General features: G+C 41.2%; 2 protein-coding genes across 2 annotated transcripts; one reads left to right on the forward strand and one right to left on the reverse strand.

The window, feature by feature from the left end:
- The first annotated feature begins 522 nt into the window (after positions 1-522).
- On the forward strand, positions 523-9,774 carry LOC125902195 (ras-related protein Rab-11B-like). Its single transcript, XM_049598372.1, has 5 exons — positions 523-742; positions 5,381-5,576; positions 7,240-7,433; positions 8,470-8,550; positions 9,065-9,774. Exons 1-5 carry the CDS (start codon positions 703-705, stop codon positions 9,208-9,210), a joined length of 657 nt encoding a protein of 218 aa, XP_049454329.1. The 5' UTR covers positions 523-702; the 3' UTR covers positions 9,211-9,774.
- A 2,627-nt stretch (positions 9,775-12,401) lies between these two features.
- LOC125902194 (E3 ubiquitin-protein ligase MARCHF2-like) lies at positions 12,402-19,932 on the reverse strand. Its single transcript, XM_049598371.1, has 5 exons — positions 19,613-19,932; positions 16,864-17,164; positions 16,564-16,759; positions 15,929-16,138; positions 12,402-13,753 (listed from the first exon to the last, which is right to left on the reverse strand). Exons 2-5 carry the CDS (start codon positions 17,046-17,048, stop codon positions 13,598-13,600), a joined length of 747 nt encoding a protein of 248 aa, XP_049454328.1. The 5' UTR covers positions 17,049-17,164; positions 19,613-19,932; the 3' UTR covers positions 12,402-13,597.
- Positions 19,933-20,360: the final 428 nt, after the last annotated feature.

Here is a 20,360-nt window from a genome sequence, read left to right on the forward strand (position 1 = left end):
GGTTATCAATGACATAAACAAAGACTGACTATGCCAAAAGTATAAATTATAGCCTATATCATATAATTTCAATAATAAGACCATTTACCTCCATATTCCTTCATACAATTGTATGTTCCCTCATAACTTAAATGCAACCTGCTGCTTTGTTTTTATATACTTCTTTCCTGTCTTGAATTCAGTCTCTGGCATAGTGCAAAATATCTCCACCATTTTATATTTGTCTGTTATTTATCTCTAGAGCTTATTTCTTAAAACAGTTCAGTAGGTTCAGTGTTGGCCTTGAGTTTATTACTGCCTGATAAAATTTTGCTGTGTAAGAAATGGCATATTTTTTGGGAATGTTATTTCGATTACTATTTTACACACACTTGTGAGTGTAAATAAATGAAGTGACCATGCTCTGTTATTGTCTTCATTCAGAATTACATGACAGTCTGACTCCAGCTGGGTGGACTCTGTTGGCATGTCAGTATGGAGCGCCCCCGTGAGGCAGGTATGTGCAGTGCAGGGACTCCTCCCCTCCCGCTGCAGAGTTGGGAGCTCTCCCTTTCTGCGGCCAGCTCGCCTTGACAGCCAACACTGGCGCAGAGTCTCAGCGCAAACCTTTACCATATTTTTTCTGGCGTATAACGACAATTCATAACCACACTTTTCTCACATCCTCTTCCGGAGACAAACGTTGGAGCGGCCTCGTCTAGAATGGGGAACCGAGACGATGAATACGATTTCTTGTTCAAAGGTAAAAAAAAAAAAAAAAAAAAAAAAAAAGATGACTGCATTCCCCCTTTACACAAGCTCACACCGACACAGCTATGCTTTATATATTTCTTATTGTGTCGTTTTCGCTTTTCGGGTATCTGTATTTCTTTAAGGTAACAGACTGATGTTTTGTCAGGAGCTGCCCGGATGATAATCGGGTGGTGTTATTACAACATAGTGTTGTCATTGTAACATTACAACGCCTGCAGTTATATTTATAGGTATGGGATGCAACACCCTATCCGTGCTCTGCCTTTGTATTAAACTTTCATCAACTCGTAAAGCAGGATTGCTCGTCTGACTGAACAGTTTCCTTCTGTAATGAATGACAAAATGATGTTTTATTCCACCTCATGAGGTTGATTAAGGGCCTATTAGCCTCTACCTCTCTTGATCAATAATCTTGCTCAGATTGTTTCTCAGCCTGCTCTGTGAATGCTGCGACTCATAACTTTGTGTATCTGTGTTATTGTGACTAGGCCTGGTCAGTTGAGTCAGATTTGAGCGGTGCCAGACTCAGGTCCATGTTTATCTTTGGTGCTCAGTTGGATCCAGAATGACTTCCTTTGATCGTGATATCAGCTCCTGTGGCACATTAACATCCTGGGCCTGTATAAGCCAAAGGGCCATTTAGATGTAACAAAGTATCCTCTGTGGGATGAATAGGGCATCTGCCGGAGGCGAGTGCTCTCCCTCTCTCTCCCTCTCCGTCTCCCTCCACCCGAGCCATCGTCTGTGTACCCGGCCGAAACAGGAAGGGCAAGGCGGCCTGAAACTGTCGATTCAGGTTTTGATGAAGCCTGTTATCAGCTTCCTGCAGCCCGTACCAGCGCGATGTCGACAGGGACAAAGTTCGGCTCTATTTCCTTTTGTCGAGGGAGAGCAGAAAACAAAAAGGCTCCACCTCTGCTGCTGTGCTGTGGACAGAAGCCCGGCTCAGCCCGGTCCACCAGCCTGATCAATCACTCTTCTCTCAACAGAGCTTAATACAAGATGGCCTGTTAATAATCAGCCAAATATTGTTAGTTTATACCGTAGATGCTAAGCTGTAGTTATTTAGACCCATAGCTGCTTCTCCACAGTCATCCAAAGATGTCATCAATATAAGTCCTTTATTTATACTCAGTGTTGATGTCATGAAAAGGACATACTTTTCCTCTTACCTACAATGCTGTTTATCAGTCTAGATTGTTTTTAGTGTCTAAACATATGTCTTAAAGCTTGTAAGGTAAAATCTTAAAGGGACATTCTGATGTAGACATCTTGGCAAAAGAGGAGCTATATTTAAAGGCATGGTTCAGCCCCCAAATCAAAAACACATATTTTCCCTCTTACCTGTAGTGCTATTTATATATCTATATGGTTTTGGTGTGAGTTGCTGAGTGTTGGAGATATCAACCTTACAGATGTCTGCCTTCTCTCAAATATAATGGAACTAGGTGGAACTCGGCTTGTGGTGCTCAAACTGCCAAAACATTACAGTTGAAAAACTCAACGGCAATGTCTCTTTCCAGAAATTATGACCCGGTTACTCAAGAGAATCCATAGCCTTAGAGACAGGGTAAGGTGCTTGGACATCTGGAGGGAGCTCAGAGTAGAGCTGCTGCTCCTTCTCATCAAAAGGGGTCAGTTGAGGTGGTTCAGGCATCTGATCAGGATGTCTCCTGGGCGCCTCTCATTAAACGTGTTCTGGGCATGTCCCACTAGTTGGAGGCCTTGGGGCAGATCCAGAACACACTGGAGGGATTACATGTCTCATCTGGCCTGGGAACGCCTTGGGTTCCCCCAGGAGGACCTGGAAAGTGTTGCTGGGGAGAGGGATGTCTGGGGTGCTTTGCTTGGCCTTTTGCCCTGCATAAGCGGATACAAATGGATGGATAGATCCACAGACCTTGTTGTAAGCAGTTCAATATAGGAACCAATTTTCTTCTATCCAACTACACCCACCAACTATACCAACCTGCAGAAAGAAGCATGCATCTACTGCTAGCTCACCTAGCACCACTGAGCTAGCTAATGTTACAGCTCAGTTAAGGTGGACGCCATTAATGTTTCCATCTCACACTGTCATAAACACAAGCCTCTCGTCCAAGAGTAGATGCACACTTCCTTCGGTGCAGTGATACAGTTTGCAGGTGTGGTTCTGTAGAGAGAAAATAGTTCCTACATCAAACTGCTCACAACAAGATCTGTGGATTACCTTAAGTAACCAGGTCATGATTTCCGGAAAGAGATCCTTCTATTGAGTTTTTCAAATTCAATTATTTGGCATCTTTGAGCACCACAAGCCGAGTGCCATCTTGTTCCATTATATTGGAGAGAAGGCAGACATCTCTACAGCTGATATCTCCAACACTGAACAACAAACACCCAAACCATGCAGACTGATAAATAGCACTACAGGTAAGAGGAAAAATATGTGTATTTGATTTTGGGGTGAACGAGCCCTTTAAATGTAGCTTGTTTCTTTTGCTAAGATGTATGGATCAGAATGCTCCTTTAAGATTTTACCTTACAAGCTTGAAGACATGTTCAGACACTTAACATAAACTTAAAGTCTATCTAGATGGTAAAGTCTATCTAAGTATGGTCTCAACAGCAATATCTCTCTCCAGAAATCATGACTTGGTTACTCCAATCATCCACAGACCTTGGGGTGAGTAGTCTCATGTAAGAACTATTGTCTCACACCCGCTAACCGTATCATTGCCCAGACGAAGCGTGCATCATCAGAAGATTTCAGCAGTCCATTTACTAATATATATAATATATATAATATCAGGACCCTCAGGGTGTTTTGGTCAGGCTAAACTCCTGATCTGAAAGGTCAAGCATGTAGAGTCTACAGTAAAGATGGAGGGTGAACAGCAAAAACCCTCATTTGTTCATTGAAGCATATTCTGCTCAGTGAAAAATGATTCTGAAAAACCTCCCCCTGTACACCATTATTTAGCCTTTTCCTTGCTCAGCAGAGAACCATCAGCAGCTAAAGCACCTCTTTATTTAGTGGATAATCCTTCAGGCGCTCCGAAGCTTTAATTCTTGTTTGGGTTATTTGATGGCATGAATAATAATCGTTCCTCTTAACGGTCTTTGGTGGACACAATTGTTTTTTTAAAAGCAGCCCTACCCTTTTGCTTTATGTGAGTGGTTCTTGACAGAGACACCCAAAACAGGCTGGATAACAGTTCAACTATAAGAATGGTCTTTTATAAGGTTAATCACAGTCAGACAAAACCTACAATAAGAAAAAGGATAGTCAGTATCAGACACACAGTTCCTTGTAGCATATTGTTCAATAAAATATACATGAATGATAAAACAATTGGTTGCATAGTTTGTCTGTTAAAGGGACAGTCCACCCCAGAATCAAAAACACATATTTTCCCTCTTACCTGTAGTGCTATTTATCAGTCTGGATTGATTTGGTGTGAGTTGCTGAGTGTTGGAGATATCAGCTATAGAGATGTCTGCCTTTTCTCCAATGTAATTGTACAAGATGGCACTCAGCTTGTGGTGCTCAAATTGCCAAACAAATACATTTGAAAAACTCAACAGCAATGTCTCTTTCCAGAAATCATGACCCAGTTACTCAAGGCAATCCACAGACCTTGTTGTGAGAAGTTTCATGTAGGAACTATTTTCTTTCTACCAAACTACACCCATCAAACATATCATCGTGCAGAAGGAAGAGTGCATCTACTGCTAGCTCACCTAGCACCACTGAGCTAGGTAACGTTACAGCTCAGCCATGGAGGATGCCATTAATGTTTTCCACACATACTGTCACTAGTCTCTCATCCATGAGTACGTGCACACTTCCTCCTGCACGGTGATACAGTTGGTGGATGAGCAGTAAATGCACTCTTCCTTCTATACTGTGGTACAGTTTGCAGGTGTAGAGAAAATAGTTCCTACAAGAATCACAACAAGGTCTGTGGATTATCTTGAGTAACTGAGTCATGATTTCTGGAAAGAGACATTGCTATTTTCGTATTTTTTTGGCACTTTGAGCACCACCAGCCGAGTGCCATTTAGTTCCATTATATTAGACAGGAGGCAGACATCTCTGCGGCCGATATCTCCAACACTGTTCAACTAACACCAAAACAATCTAGATTATAAATAGCACTACAGGTAAGAGGGAAAATATATATTTTTGATTTTGGGCTGAACTGTCCCTTTAAACAATGCTGTGCTGTAGCTGCTTTGTCACTGTGTCACATGCTGGTGCTGGTGAGATACTACTTGAAATAGGAACAAACTAATTTCTTTCATTTTCAAGAGTCCTACAATAAATTTAAAATGAGAGACACATTCTGAAGCACTATGGAGTTGTAACACGAACATTCTGTGTTGACTCAAGCCTCGTATTTTGTAATTTGTTACACTTCTGCTGTACTGTAGAAGTCTGTGTTTTTCATGTCCCATAAATCACACACACACACGAAGCCCCTAGCTTCTGTTGAAACCAGCATTTAGCAGCGCTGCTTTATGCAATATCAACATTTCTTGGATCTATTAATATATATAGCCCCTACCTCTCTCAGCACACATTCTGTATACTAACACACTTTTATCATCTTTTTCCTCTCCCCTTCTTTTTCTCTCTCCACAGTTGTGTTGATCGGGGACTCGGGCGTCGGGAAGAGCAACCTGCTCTCTCGGTTCACACGAAATGAGTTCAACCTAGAGAGTAAGAGCACCATCGGGGTGGAGTTCGCCACGCGCAGCATTCAGGTGGACGGCAAGACGATAAAGGCTCAGATCTGGGATACAGCAGGACAGGAGCGCTACAGAGCCATCACCTCAGCGTGAGTCCATGTTTGTTTGCTGCAGATAGTCCCACCTCAGTGTGGGGAAGTACTTCAGCAGTGCATTCACAAGTGACACTCTATCATTCAGACTGCATCTCTTAAAATGAGGCAGATTTTTGGATACGTTCTGCAACATTTACTTAAAGAGGTAGATGGCTTTTTGATTTATGATTATAGGGACTTTGCAACAAGACTTGAGCTAGTGGGTTTAGTCGTCTGGAGTTAGACACAGAACCCCAGGCAGCTCTCTTGGTGCCCTAGATACCGACAAAAAGTGCATCTGATAAAGGTCGAACGTGTAAAATGTAAATCCAGAATATCATCGAGCAAAAGTTCACTTCAACCTTTGTATCCCACATAGAATTTAATTTAAGACCCATTTAAAACCCTTAAGGGCCCCCTCCACTCAAAAATGTGCTTTCCTATGTTTTTGAGATCCTAACATGTCTGACCTTGACTGCACGGACTTGTGTCTGTGCAAAGTGTGTCACTAGAGAGGTGTTTTCACATTCCTCTGCTGAAAGAGGTGATGTCTGCGCACTTCCCCAAAATCTGAGATTCAACTGTACATGAGGCAAGCTAGATTAGATAGGTCACCAATAGGGAAGCCAATTGCTGTCTAATACAGGAAACATATGTCGACAGGGGAACAGACTTCAGCACAACACCGGCAAAGAAACCTGAAACCTCCAGCACAGAGCGACTTGGTAGTACAGAAAGCAGAGTTAGCATTAGCATAGTACATCAAACATGGTAGACTGTGCAGTTTTGGGATGTTAATCGAACTAATGTGAACACACTGTAACATTTTAGCAGATATTATTGTGTATATCACAGCCATTAAGACTGTGTCAGCCACTGCCAGTTACAAACTAACAAACAAACAACATAAACAAATAAAAGATGCTAACTAAACTTGCCGTTCTGATATGCCTGCTAGTCACCAATTTTGGTGCACAGCAAACTCGGAGTCATCTGAGTTTGCATCTGACTGGAGCTCAACATATGTGGATGAATCTCTCGAATGTTCCTCTAATTCTAATATTAGCCATCTTGATGCACACTGCTGTCTCACCGGTCAGCGTAGCTGGTGTTGCATAGCCAGACCTATACCATACTTTGTTTTAGCGCTGGAGTAGTGCCAATGCTCAAAAGCACAAAGTGAAACCTACTGCAGCAGCACTGGTGGGTAGGGCGGAGGCCAGATTCAGAATTTTTCAATGAGGGAGAATGAGTGGGTTGAGAAAACCATGTTAAATAAAATATTAATCATAGCAGCAAGTTTTACATATGTTAAAACATGTCCGCAGGCAGACTTTAAATAAAGTAGAACGTGAGTTCATTTCAAGTGAAAATCTCATTACAGCTTTAAAAATGTATACTGGCTGAATGAGACTCGGGAACCGTAGTTGTAATAAAGATCAATTTAAATCAAACAGTGTTTAGTAAAGTAGAGAGAAAGCAGCTTGTACTAACTACTGTATATTCTGGATTAATCTGTGTAGAACCAACAGAAAGATATTGGTCTCAAAAAACACATTCCTCCGAACTGAACACCAAAGAACGATTTTAAAGACCAAACCTTTTTATGAACCTACAAACATATTTGTAATCCCTAGTGTTACATGTTGTAACTGATGTGTGTCTGGTCCTGTTACAGATACTACAGAGGAGCAGTGGGGGCCCTCTTAGTGTATGACATAGCCAAACACCTCACCTATGAGAATGTGGAGCGCTGGCTGAAGGAGCTGAGGGACCACGCTGACAACAACATCGTCATCATGCTGGTGGGCAACAAGAGCGACCTGCGCCACCTCAGGGCCGTGCCTACAGATGAGGCCCGGGCCTTTGCAGGTACTGGAACTTTAAAAAGACACAGGAAAGACTAAATATTGGTGTGCAGGGGGGCATTATATAGATTTTGTTTTTTAAGTTATAGACATTTGTATATTGTGTATAGTCCTTAAAGCTATTTGATGTTTATTTTTGTCATATCTTCTTTCCAAATTTCATTTTTTTAAATTGTTCCAGTATTGAGCAAGAGGGCTGATGCTAGAGGCCACAAAACAGGCTGCAGTGTGACCTGTCAGGGCATGTTCACACTGTCAATGTACGTCCACTAGGTGTTTGTCACTGACAGGCTCAGGTTATGATAGTAAATGTCAGACAGCATCATGAAGAGCATTCCCACAGATAGAGACCCTAGAGATCCTTTTTGTTTAACCAGAATGCCATAGTGTATGGAGCCAGCATATTTTCACATCTAACTGGGTGAATTAAGAGTTCATTTTAACCAAACCAATGTGTTATTATTGCAACAGTGGAAGGAGGGATTGAGACTTTTTTTTAGTTCATTTTAGTTTAATTTTCTCAACTCTGAATAAAGTGTGATTTATGATGATAATATTACTCTTTATTTAAATGGAGTCTGGTGGGTTAGGCAATGGCGATTTCGGGTCTGTTTCTTATTAGATAAAAAGATCTTACTGTTAAACAAAAATGTTTATCTCTGCAGGGAGCCTTTCCATTGTCACACCTTCATAATACCAACCTGAGCCTGTCAGTGGCAAAACCAAGCACTTTCAGCATACGTAAACTGACGTTGTTGCAGCCTGTTTTGCTGCTGCCAGCTGCAGTGCTCTAAATTTAAAGATCTGTTGTCTCCATTTGCCACTTAGACACAAAAACAAAACCTTGATTAAATAGGGTCCAGGTCGAAAAATACCAAAGACAACCTTAAACTGTATCTCTTGTTTTTCTGAGTATGATGAGAAAAGAACATATAGAAGAAGTAATATACTCAGTTCTCCTGTTGCCTTTTCTGATATCAACTTATTTCACTGCAAGCTTCTGTTGCTGTTAAATGAACGTTTTCTTTCTTCTCCCTCAGAAAAGAACAATCTGTCATTCATAGAAACGTCAGCCTTGGACTCAACAAATGTTGAAGAAGCCTTCAAGAATATCCTTACAGGTACGCATGTGAAGAGAGGTGGGATGTCAGAACAGCGCTGTTGATATTGTACTTGAATTATAAGAAATGAAAGTACTGTTAAATTGTCAACTTAACTTCTCGTACTCCAATTATTCCTGAACCCTGGTTGATCAACACACCATTATTATATAATTCTGAGATGAATCTGTGCCCTTAAACTGTGTTAAGTTTTTACATTACAAGCTTTAAGACGTGTTCAGACACTAAACATCAACTTAAAGTCTGTTATACACGTAGCTGCTGATATTAACAGAGATCATCTATTTGCAACTGCAAAAAAGGTCATGTCATAACTTAACTCTTGAACTATACTTGTGTAACTTCCTCTTACTGTGAGAAGTTCTTCTGATCTGTCTCCAAAATCTAAACTGAAGTATCAACAAATACCTCATCACTACTTTCACCCCTGAGTTTCAGTATCAGCACCCAAAACAGCAAAAGACTTTAGGAGGACAAAGGCTGATGTGGTTCTTCTCCATCTTTTCAAAAACAGAAATCTACCGCATCGTCTCGCAGAAACAGATTGCCGAGCGGTCTGCCCATGACGAGTCCCCAGGAAACAACGTGGTGGACATCAGCGTGCCACCCACCACGGACGGCCAGAGGGGGAGCAAACTGCAGTGCTGTCAGAACCTGTAACCCATGGCAACCGTCCCTCCTCACCTGGGTCGATTATTAATTGAAATCCGCAGTGTTGGTGTGCTTCCATCTGCCTGGGGTGCAATATTGTCTGAATCTGCACTTTTTGGATCAGTGGAGTCAGTTCCGTTTTGCCGCACACGATCAATTCCAGAATGAAGTGTTTGAATTGATTTCAAATTGTAATCTGACCCAGGCACAATCTGCTACATCCCAGTGCAAAAACAGGACTGATGGTACCGCCTACTGTACGTAGCTGCCACAGTTACCCATGATAGCGTAGCAGAATAGCTTTGCCTGAGACCTTGTAAGCCTAGACATCTCCCTGGTAGACGGTTATTGCCACATGTTGGAGGCCTGCCTGTTTCAGTTGTACCAGCAGTCCTGTTTTTGGGCTTTCCTCTTCCTCGTTCAGTCATCATCTCAAAAGTGGTTGTGACGCTGCTGATGCTTTTTTCATTTTGTGTAAAATATATTCTTTTTTTTTTGTTTTGTTTTGATTTTGATAGCTTGTCCGCTCACATACATTATATTAATGCCATGAAATTAAATTTTACAATATTATGTTGCTGAGTCTGCTTTTTTTCTCTTGGTCTTATTTTAGCAGCACTTACACAAAATGACATACTTAACCTGCACAGTGACGCCAGGACCATTGTTGATAAGCTTTTTACTGTTGTTTCGGGTCAAGTTAAAGTTAGTTTGATCTACTTTAACACAAATCATTTTATCACTTCAGGTCCCACTGTAGAGGTCAGGGTCACAAGATAACTTTGGGGAGTTTTGAGATGATTAATATGGAGCCCCTAAAGCCTGTTAAGTTTATCTTGTGCACACAAGATAATAACTTGGTCCTGTAAGATAATTAACTTGTGCGCACAAAATAAAAAATATCACCTTTCAAGACTTTAGGGGCTCTGAAGATTAATGGGGCAGGAAAAGAAAAACAAGCTGTGCTACACAGGAATCGCAGAATCTCATCTCTTTATAGTGGATTTAATGAAGCTATCTAAGAAGCTCATTTTTTTGGTGGAGTTGGTAACAACTCACCTTAAACCCGTCGGACGCTGTTTATAAGGTGTCGCAAACCAAAAAAGGATGGGTACAACCATTGTAAGTATTGTATTTTATACATTTACATGTGTTCTGTAACATCTTGATTTGAAAAACAGCTATTGTTGTAATAAGTTTTAGCGCACTTTCCCTCTGAAATGTAGTGGAGAAGTATAATATAGATATGATGGCAGTACTTAGGTACAAGTATCTGAAATTGTACTTAATACAGTACTTGAGTAAATGCCATATTGTTAGTATAGATTAATGGGGTAGGGAAAGCTAAAGAAAAGCTGTGCAGAGTGGAATCGTTGCTCTTTGTGAAAAAATTAATAATTTGATCTCTTTAGGTCTCAAATGAAACCACCAACTTACAGAGAAAACTATTCTTTGGTGGAGGTGGTGACACGAACAGCGCTGTGGAGATAAATCTGGCAATGTGAGACTCAGCTAGTATCAACTCATCTTACTAGATACAACTAGATACAACTTTTTTGTAAGATGTTGTAAACCAAAAATAATGGTTACCAGCAATGTATTAGCAATATTTTGTACTTCATGAACTTAGATGTTTTATGTTAATTCTTAAACTTTAAGGGAACAATTGTTGTAAAATAAAGTATAGTGCACTTTCCCTCAAGAAATGTAGTGGAGTAGAAGCATAAAATAGATTGAAATCGCAGTACTTAAGTACAAGTATCTGAAATTGTACTTAATGCAGTTACTGTACTTGAGTCTTGAATCGTATATTTTTTCTCTTTACTTTTAGTGGGTACTGCAGCTGCCCTTGAAATGTACGTACTGTTGCATGCAGTATGCACACAATCAGGACATACTACTTTCTCATAACATTAAGCCTTGAACTGCGACCATCTTAATTTTAATGTTACCTTGGAGGTAAAACAAACACCACTTACAGAGTTCGCCAGAGATGGAGATAAACCCAGAGAGCTCTGCTGTTGTTACTCCGCAGTGTATGAAGTTTGACTTTAAAGTTATAAGTGCATAGATTGTAGATTGCAACGCTGCAGTTCCATGTCATTATTTTTGTATATCCTATTGTTGTTTGTAATATTTATGATTATTTAGTTCACTTAAACAATCAATATTCCTTTTGTTACTATTTGACTGGTCGTCAGTTACTTGAATGCGCTATCATCTGTCATTGCAACTTCTGACAGCTGTCAATCTGTCATCTGTTTGTGGCTCAGTCAATGTGACCTATCATCCACTGCGCAGAGGATTGTGGGTCAGAATAGCTAGTAAAGCATGTTGGCTTGCATACTGCAAAAATCAGATGTAGTAGAACATCCTGGTATTTTTGGAATACTGCATTTGACATACTATGTATTGGGACTTACATCAATCTTTTTCTGGTGCACTATTAAGTATGGTGGTATGGGTACTGGAACACACAGCGTGATATCCTTAAAACAATGAATGACAGAGGTCTCCCAGCACAAAAATATTGAATTGGAAAGCATGAGTATGGAGTATCGGGGCCTCCACAGTGATTGATCATTAAATATACTGCCCAACACTACATAAAAATTATTAGAAGCAGAAATACCTTAAATAGTTCTTATGCAACATTGTCAGGTCCTGCTTGTAAACATGCCCGCCAGTGAAAAGGAAAGTAAAAGCCAAACCCACACTGACTTTCATTTGGTGTTTTGCCTCGCTTTGCATTTTTTTTAGTGCTGTGTCTCTTGGATGCCTGCTGCTTACGGTTTGGCAACTAGTCGACCTTTTTACAAAATCCTGACCTCACTTGAGTGCTGTGGGGTAACACACCTATAAATGTCCTGAACACAGAAAATAAGAAAATACAGGCAGAATCTGCAGATAAATACACTGCCACACACTAACAGTGGGTCATAAGTGATGACTGAGAGGGATTACTTCTGTATGCGTCCATACATTGTGTTGTAGGAAAATCCTGCACAGTGTGCCTTTAATACAGTATTTTAGTAAATGTCACGTTCGTAGTGTTCACTGTGCCGTCCTAGAAACAATGACTGCAGGTCTTCCGGCAAAATAATATCAGATGGGAAAACATGATTATTAAATCTCAGGGCCCCCGCAGTGATTGAAGCAGAAATGACTAAAACCAACAGACAAATCACATTTCACACTGATTTCGTCCAGGAGTCCCTCGTGTTTTATTGCACAATAACCCAACTTTCCGGGGGATGCAGCAGGAAGACTACAATAACACAGAATACTTTGTAAAGCATATGCTGCGTACACTGATTGACATCTCAAAACACATTTTGCTTTTGCACCTTAACGGAGTACCAGCCTGCTCTGGTACATCTGTGTTTTCATATAGGACAAAAGTCTGTAGTCTCTCTATTCTGAACACTGTATGTCTTCTATTTGCATCTCTTGTGATGTAGGACGTAACTACTGGTCGTTGCTAGGCAGCTCAATCAATGAATGGTGCATTTACACGTGGAGCAGGGCTGTTTGCTAATGCACTTTTATGATAATAGTAGAGACATTAGCCAATTAGAATGTAAACACTTTTCCACACCTTCAATACTGATGCCTTGTGTGTTACTGCGCTGCCGTTTAACGGCTTCAGTCAATGTTGCTTTGTATTCTACAATCTTCACTGACCCCGTGACAAGTGTGGTACATATGTGACGCCTTACCTGTTGTCTAAACAGGAATTTGATTTTCATTGTTCAGACAGCAACGATAAAGCTTCACCAGGGAACTTCAGAGGAGTTCAGATTGTAGATATCAACATTGGTGCGAGCGACTGTCGCTCTACTCGTCAAGAAAGAATATTCACAGATAGACTTAGTCAATCATGTTTTCCGGTTATTATCCTCTGCTGGGCTATTGGCTGCCCATTGTTCAAAAACGGCTAAATACATTGTGGAGGGGCATGGGGGAATTATAGGTAGTGAATATGTTTCATATTATACTGTAGTAGCATGCTGAATCAGTTATATCCTGCTACATTAGCTTGTGTCTTAGTATTTCATAAGTTTGTGTCACGGACGTTCAGTTGGGCTGGTTAGTCCATCATCCATGTGTTCAGTCGTTCACGTCCCAGCACTGGCTGTCCGGTGACAACTCTGTGGTTCAACATCGACTATGACTCCGGAATGAGTTCTTCCCAAAAACCACTTTTGTGGTCGGCCAATACCGTAGTAGTTTACATCAAGTGCTTCAATAAAACAAAAGAGGAGGGGAAAGTAGCTCTCCCCTCTCAGAATGGTCCTTATGAAGTGCAAAAGTTTATTAATATGATTAATCTTGTTTTTAGAGAGTGCTTCAGTGGGCGTTATATTTAAATATTCCTCTTGCCACCGCTCTGCACTCATACGATGGTCTCGTCAGTCATTTTCTTGGTCGACTTGGTCGGCACAGAACGCTGGGTGGTGTGCGCCCCTTTCATGTCAGGCATGAGCAGGCGCACTTTCTGATTGGTCCTCCTCCACTCCGAGTACAACTGACAGTGATACCGGAATGACACCTGAGATTGAATGGGAGAAAAGAGGGGGGCGACACAGGCGGTGACAAGGGAGGGAAAGACAGACGTCAATAACACTGACACCGAGTTATTTGAGACAGAGTAGTATGTCTGCAGGACGAGAACGATATGCTGACTGAAGCTGTGACTGCTACTCAAGCTGCGAGCAAAAGAGCTAATCTTTCACAATTTGACATTTCTGATGATTCTTTCCCTGAAGATTAAAGGGTTATGTTTCTGAGGAAAGTTTCAAATTCATGATACAACCTATTTTTAAAAGTATATGCTCCAGTTACGTCCAGTTAAGGAAAAGAGCAGAGTAAAAGACAGCTTATTCTTACTCTTCTCAATGAGATCAGCATGTATGTGCCTGCATGAACCACCTGGCCAACTGTCAAACAAATGAGAGCTCTGCGCCAGAGATTATCAAGTTGCACATGCCCTCGCGTCTATCTGTCCTGACTGTGTTCAAGTGCTTTTCAAGGTCATACTGGGACCAGAAAACAGTCACATAATCCCAACAATAATCAACAGCAGAGCATAGATCTGTTGGATCTGTGGGTGTGGTTGTCTTTGTATTGTGTCTGTCTGCCAGTTCGCTTTTGTTTTTTCAAATCTATGTGGGACACTGAAAAAATAACTACTAGAACCGGCTTGTGGGTGTGAAGATGCCAGAGACAAAAAAAACATTTATTTTGTGCCAGCAGCTCAACACAAGTACATAAAACTTCATAAACATTTTTATTCGCAGTTAATGTTTTTCAACCTGGACTCTATTTTTCCATGTTTCTGTGTTTAAGTGACTCATAGGAACAAGAATTTTTGAAACTAGTCCAGTACTGAAAGAAAGTACCACAGAATTCAGACAGGCTACAGCATAACCTCTCGGGGCAGGTGCACCCCTTCACCTTACGTCCACTAAAAGTGCCTGTTTTTACCACTAACAGACTCCGATTATTATGAGTGTCTTACAACCTTACAGAAACAACCCTACAGAAAAATGTAACTTTTTTCCACACCTTTTGCTTGTTCTGCCTGTTTTCGCCCAAGTCTTGCTAAGTCTTGAATCTCATGAGAGGTGACTTGTTGCAGGACAAAAATGGTGGACACGTGGGTGAAGGTTGGAGAGAGTGGTAGTCGTAATAGTTTATACTGTTGGGAGTACAGAAAGTGTACCATATTCTTAGGGGTGGGAATCACCAGGGGATCCACGATACTATATTATCACAATTGCGAGTAGTATTGCGATAAAATATATTGTGATATATTGCGATTTATTACCTTTTTTCCAACTGTTGATTAGGTTCCCATAGGAAAACTTTATCAACATCTGTTTTATTTAATAAGATAAAGTTTCCAGACTGTTCATCTCACTTCAGACAATTTTTTGCAGCAGCAAAATGTATCTAGTGGCCTGAAAAAGCAATTGATTATACTATTTCAGTAGGCTACCTTAAGTTTAATTTGTATTTGTCATTTTAATAATCTATATAATAAAAAAATATATACTTGACTGTGTGAGGATACGATATTGCAACACAAAAATATCGTGATACCATGCTGTATCGATTTTTCCCCCACCCCTACTTACTCTTGTCTAAAAGATTTTCAATGTCATGGCGAGACGTTGAGCAAGATTGCTCCCTGAGCAAGACTTGGACAAAGACTTGGAAAAACGTTTCACTTCTCTGTCGGGTTCTTTCTGTAATGTTATCTGACACTTGTAATAACAATCTGAGCCCGTCAGTGGCAAAAACAAGCAGTTATAATGGACGTTAATTGATGGAGCACACCTGAAAATATGTTGGCTCTATACCTGCTAAAATAACTGTTTATTTATATGGAGTCTGGTGGCTTTGGTGATAGGGATTTGGGGGCTGTTTCAGGTGAAACTAAAAGGATTTTAGTCTTTAATGAAAAGGTCTATCTCTGAGGGGATCCTTTTGATAATGGTTTCAGACACTTAGAAAAACAATCTGAGTCTGTCAGTGGCAAAAACAAGTGCTTTCAACGGATATTAACTGACATTGTCGCCTGTTTCACTGCTGCCAGCTGCTGCCCTCTCGCTCAATACTGGACAAATTTAAAAAACCGTTGTTCCCATTTGTCACTTAGTCACAAAAACATGATAAAATAGGGGCTGCTTTATTGTCCCGCTTTAAGTAAAGCATTAATTACCAGTGTCCAGAGGATGTAGATGGTGAAGAGAGCGATGGTGAGGGCAATGAGGCCAACGGCCTCGAGTCTGCTCTTCAGTTGCAGGTGGTCCTGGGCTCCCCTCAGACACAGCCAGCCGGAGATGGCTGCCAGGGGTGTGATGAGAAGGAAGCAGGCCATGTCGCACAGCAGCGTGCGCTTCTCACTGCGAGGGCCTGGGTCCTTCAGCCACTGAGCAAGAGCAACACGAAGAGTTAAGTTGGCTCAACTGAGACAGAGCTCTCTACAGTATCACCTAAGTGTTAATTTAAAGGTTGTCTTAGTTAGCAATAACTATTTAAATGTTTAGTGTGAGTTTCTTTAACACGAATGAATTGATGCTATTGAAAACAAGTCTTGTGAATAGAAACCTCTTATTACAAGGTCGGGCACCCATCTTATTATTATGAGCAAATCATCTCATATCCTGTTGATGCAACTAGTTGTTGGCACACACTCTATGTGGCTTAAAATGACTCCAACAGACACTTATAAAATACTTAAAATTTCATTACAAGGCCTCCCCTGCAGTGAATGTATTAGTCTTTCTCATTTTGAAAAACCAAAAACCAAAAACAGAAGGTCCTAAAAACTTTGTTCATTATAAAGCCTCTAACCTGTGTGAGTGGTTGTGGTCGTCGCTCAATAGTGAATTCTGTGTGACAGAGTTCACAGTAGCTGGTGTTGGAGGAAGACAGCCACTTCTCCAAGCAGCTCTTGTGCACTTTACCCAGCGTACCAGTGCAGTCACAGGGTGAGAGCAGCGTCTCTCCTCCAGCTCCCTCATGACAAATCCGACACATGCCCACATCACTGCGGAGCGAAGTACAGAAGACAACAATGTGGTGATTAATCACAGCACCATATCATTACAGTGTGTTCATTAGGGCCCCCATATGAGTTCCTCCCTCTCTTACCTCTGCAAGCTCACTGCTTTGACAACAGTGGAGAGTGGGCGGCCATCTTTAGCCGTAACCTTGGCAATGTACTGAGCCTGCGCAGTAGAGTCAGACTCCTCCGAATCCTTGGAGGCATCAGATTCGGCGTTCCCAGAGTAATCACAGAGGGAGCCAGGTAGGTGGCAGCACCCTGACGAAGACATGGCTCAGCTGAGGGTGGCGAAGTTGATAGTGGAGGCAACTTAATAAGGAGGTCTGATCCAAAAGCCGACGTCTTGCTCCTCTTCTCTCCTCCTCTGTCCACCTACAGAGCAAATGCCTGGTGGATTATGAACAAGAGAGAAAGTATGGGTGACTTGAAATGACAACATAAACGCAACATGATGTCATCCTCACAAGCCTCTTGTAAGATTCCATATAAGTCTTAGTGATGCCATGTTCACACAAGAGAGGATGAAGTCAGCTCAAGCTCTGGGTCTCAAAAAAGGTAGAAAATGTGTTTGCTGGAAATAAACAACACACACAACCTTCAAAACGTCCCGAAACGAGACACAAAATCCTCCCTGATTACTGAACAAGTCCATCACTGTAGGCATGTTGTGAAGGCAAAGCTATGGCTTAGCCCCACAGAAAATTGAAACAAACAAAAAAAAGTATCACAGTTACTGAAACCATTAAATGTCCTGGTGCAGGCAGGGACAGGTGTAAACACATATCAAGAACTTTTAAATTAGAGTGATGTCAGAAACATGACTGCATTTTATGATTAAATTATTTACTTAATAAAAGTAATCAAAAGGTCTAGTGTGTCGAATTTAGGGGCATCTAGTAGTGAGGTTCCAGATTTTAACCAACTGTAACTTCTCCTGCATGACACCAAAGTATGTAAGACAGTGGTGTCCAAACTTTTTTAAATGGGGGTCAGATTAGATAATGTGAAAACACCTGGGGCCCAGCTGCTTCTCATACCTTATGGGTTATTAAAAGACAACAAAACATCACATTCAAGTGAGATAAACACAACTGTTTTGTCTTTCAGTAGAAAATTATTAAACTTTCCGCCACTTGCCCTTCCTGTAGACTTGACACTTATTTGCTGTGGCCACAGCTGCTACCTAACAGGAAGTGTCTGCTGCTTGGCTGTTAACCGTTCCAACTTGATGCATGTCTGCAAACTTTAGTGCTGCCATCATGATTAAAACATGCAAAGTAAACACGCGCTATGAGCCAATATTGTCGTGTCGTGTCGCGGGCCATGTATAGTATATTTTGAGAGACAAACAGTGGGCGTGGTGTATGACGACTATGGTGGCCAACACTAAAATGTGATTAATAAATAATAATAAAAATGTATTTGACATAGCACCTTTCACAGAAATTAAAGTCACAAAGCTCTTCACAAGATGAAAATCAAGAAATCAAAAAACGAAACATGCAATCAGTACAAACAAGGGCAATAGAACAAATAAAACAAGGCAACAAAAATAAAGTAAAACATAACAAATACAGGCTACTGAGGCCCCAATACAGAAACATACCAGCGAACAAGCACTGGTCAATTTAGGGTGGGACAAAGGCCATTTTGAAGAGATGGTTATTCAGATGTTTTTTTTTAAAAAAAACTTTCTAAGGTGACCACAGACCAAAAACCTATTGGTTTGTTTTCAGTCTGGAGCAGGGGGCAGCCAGTAGGTCCTGTTCTGAAGACCTAAGGGATCTACTGACAATATATGGATGGAGGAGATCACTGATTGATTGATTGATTGAATTGATTGATTGACTAATGGACACAGGTGCCTGACCGTGGAAGGCTCTATACATTAGGCCAAGTGTCTTGAGGTGAATCCTGAAGCTGATCGGACACCAGTGTAAAGAAACAAAAATGGGAGTGATGCGGGTTCAATGGCCCTGTCTAGAGTTTAGTCAGTGTTTTAATTTTTCCATACTTGGCTAGGAATGAAAAAAAAAACATAACATGGTGGACTCCGTTGGAGAGGACCCGCTCTGTATGTGGACATGAACGGCTCTTTCAAATGTAAAGTAAAGAAAACTTGTTTATATAGTGAGGACATATCTTATTTTTTAGGTGACTATATCCAAATGAAAACATAGTTCTGACTAATATGGCACATTTCTGCCAATATGCCCCACTAAATCCTACACACTGGACCTTTAATAGGTGAACAGGTTTCAGTAAAGAAGCATGATACAGAATACAGGACGTTGCTATGCAGAGAAAATCATGTTCACATGTGTTGATATGGTCGTACCAGAAAGAAACTGTGTACCCCTGCCAGACTAATGCTGTCACCAATATGCTCTTGAGCTTCCTTATGAAACAAGCACTTTAATAATGCTTAATTATTGAGGCATATTCGTGTATCTAAAGCCCCAGACGATGAAGCAAAAATCAAACTAAACCAAATTAATGCCATTGCGAATTAATCCATTGCTTTGTTATCATCATATTACACACCAAGATAGACAAACCTCAAACTGTCAGATTATGTGAGCACTGTTCCTCTACATTGTCAATCATAGTTGATGATTACCAGTTAAAAAATCGCATTAAATTGTACCCGATATGTTCATGTTTGATACAGTGTCGTTACTGTACAACCTCCAACAAAGGCTATACTCATCCCAGCACACGACAGCCCTGTTAAGCGGTTCAACAGCCGCCAGCCGACAGCCTGATATGTACCGCTGGTGAACAGAAAAGCAGGTAGACACGGTGAAAAACAGATGTTAGCGTGAATTTACTCACCCGACGGCCTCCCTTTTCTCGCTTGGCCTTGGCCTTGGCCCTGCGTTAACCAGACACTAGCTAGCTAAGCTAACTGGGCAGCCCTAGCTACAAACTATGACATTGACATCTAACCGAAAGCCGATGATATGAGGGGATACGAGAGACGACCACACGCGCTGTATCCTCTCCATGGCTGGTGGCGTATCTCCCTCGGGTGATTTGGATCGAAACGGTGACAAGAGACGGCTCTCTCTGCCAGGCTTACCAGACACAGCTAACGCGGCTAACAGGCTAGCAACGGGCAAGCCTGCCTCGGCATCCCTCAGCTGTGCACTGGTCATGTGACACAATGCTGCCTTCATAGTCCTCAGTGATCCTTTTCCTCTTCTTGGCGTCTAATGGTGATGTTGTAATAACGGACACTTCATACACGCACCAGTCATCAAAAAAGTGGGAAATATGACCACTTGTGTGATAAATTCCAGTAATTTTCTATTGGCAAATATGCTGTGACTAATGTTAGTAAACATTCCAGTGAAAACTGCGGACGAGTAATTACTTAACTTGAATCATGATTTTATTTACTCATCAACTCAAAGGCATAACATAACCCTAAAACAAAGCAGCCATAAAACCCACCTCTTCTGTGTTGTATTTTCCACTATTCCAAACGTTACAGTGACACAGAAACCGTCTCCAACCGTTGCAACAGCAATGTACGAGGGGGCCTGAATGCAGCGCACGGTGCAAACAATACCTGAAAACC

Source organism: Epinephelus fuscoguttatus, linkage group LG15 (genome assembly GCF_011397635.1).
Source record: "Epinephelus fuscoguttatus linkage group LG15, E.fuscoguttatus.final_Chr_v1".
Lineage (NCBI taxonomy): Eukaryota > Metazoa > Chordata > Actinopteri > Perciformes > Serranidae > Epinephelus > Epinephelus fuscoguttatus.

Excerpts from the sequence above, each read along its gene's own strand:
- LOC125902195 (XM_049598372.1), top strand. The coding sequence starts at position 703 with ATGGGGAACCGAGACGATGAATACGATTTCTTGTTCAAAG. Across the intron at positions 743-5,380 it reads ATACGATTTCTTGTTCAAAG|TTGTGTTGATCGGGGACTCG; the intron begins GTAAAAAAAAAA and ends CTCTCTCCACAG. Across the intron at positions 7,434-8,469 it reads TGAGGCCCGGGCCTTTGCAG|AAAAGAACAATCTGTCATTC; the intron begins GTACTGGAACTT and ends CTTCTCCCTCAG.
- LOC125902194 (XM_049598371.1), bottom strand. The coding sequence starts at position 17,048 with ATGTCTTCGTCAGGGTGCTGCCACCTACCTGGCTCCCTCTGTGATTAC. Across the intron at positions 16,760-16,863 it reads AAAGCAGTGAGCTTGCAGAG|TGATGTGGGCATGTGTCGGA; the intron begins GTAAGAGAGGGA and ends TTCGCTCCGCAG. Across the intron at positions 16,139-16,563 it reads GACCACAACCACTCACACAG|TGGCTGAAGGACCCAGGCCC; the intron begins GTTAGAGGCTTT and ends GCTCTTGCTCAG.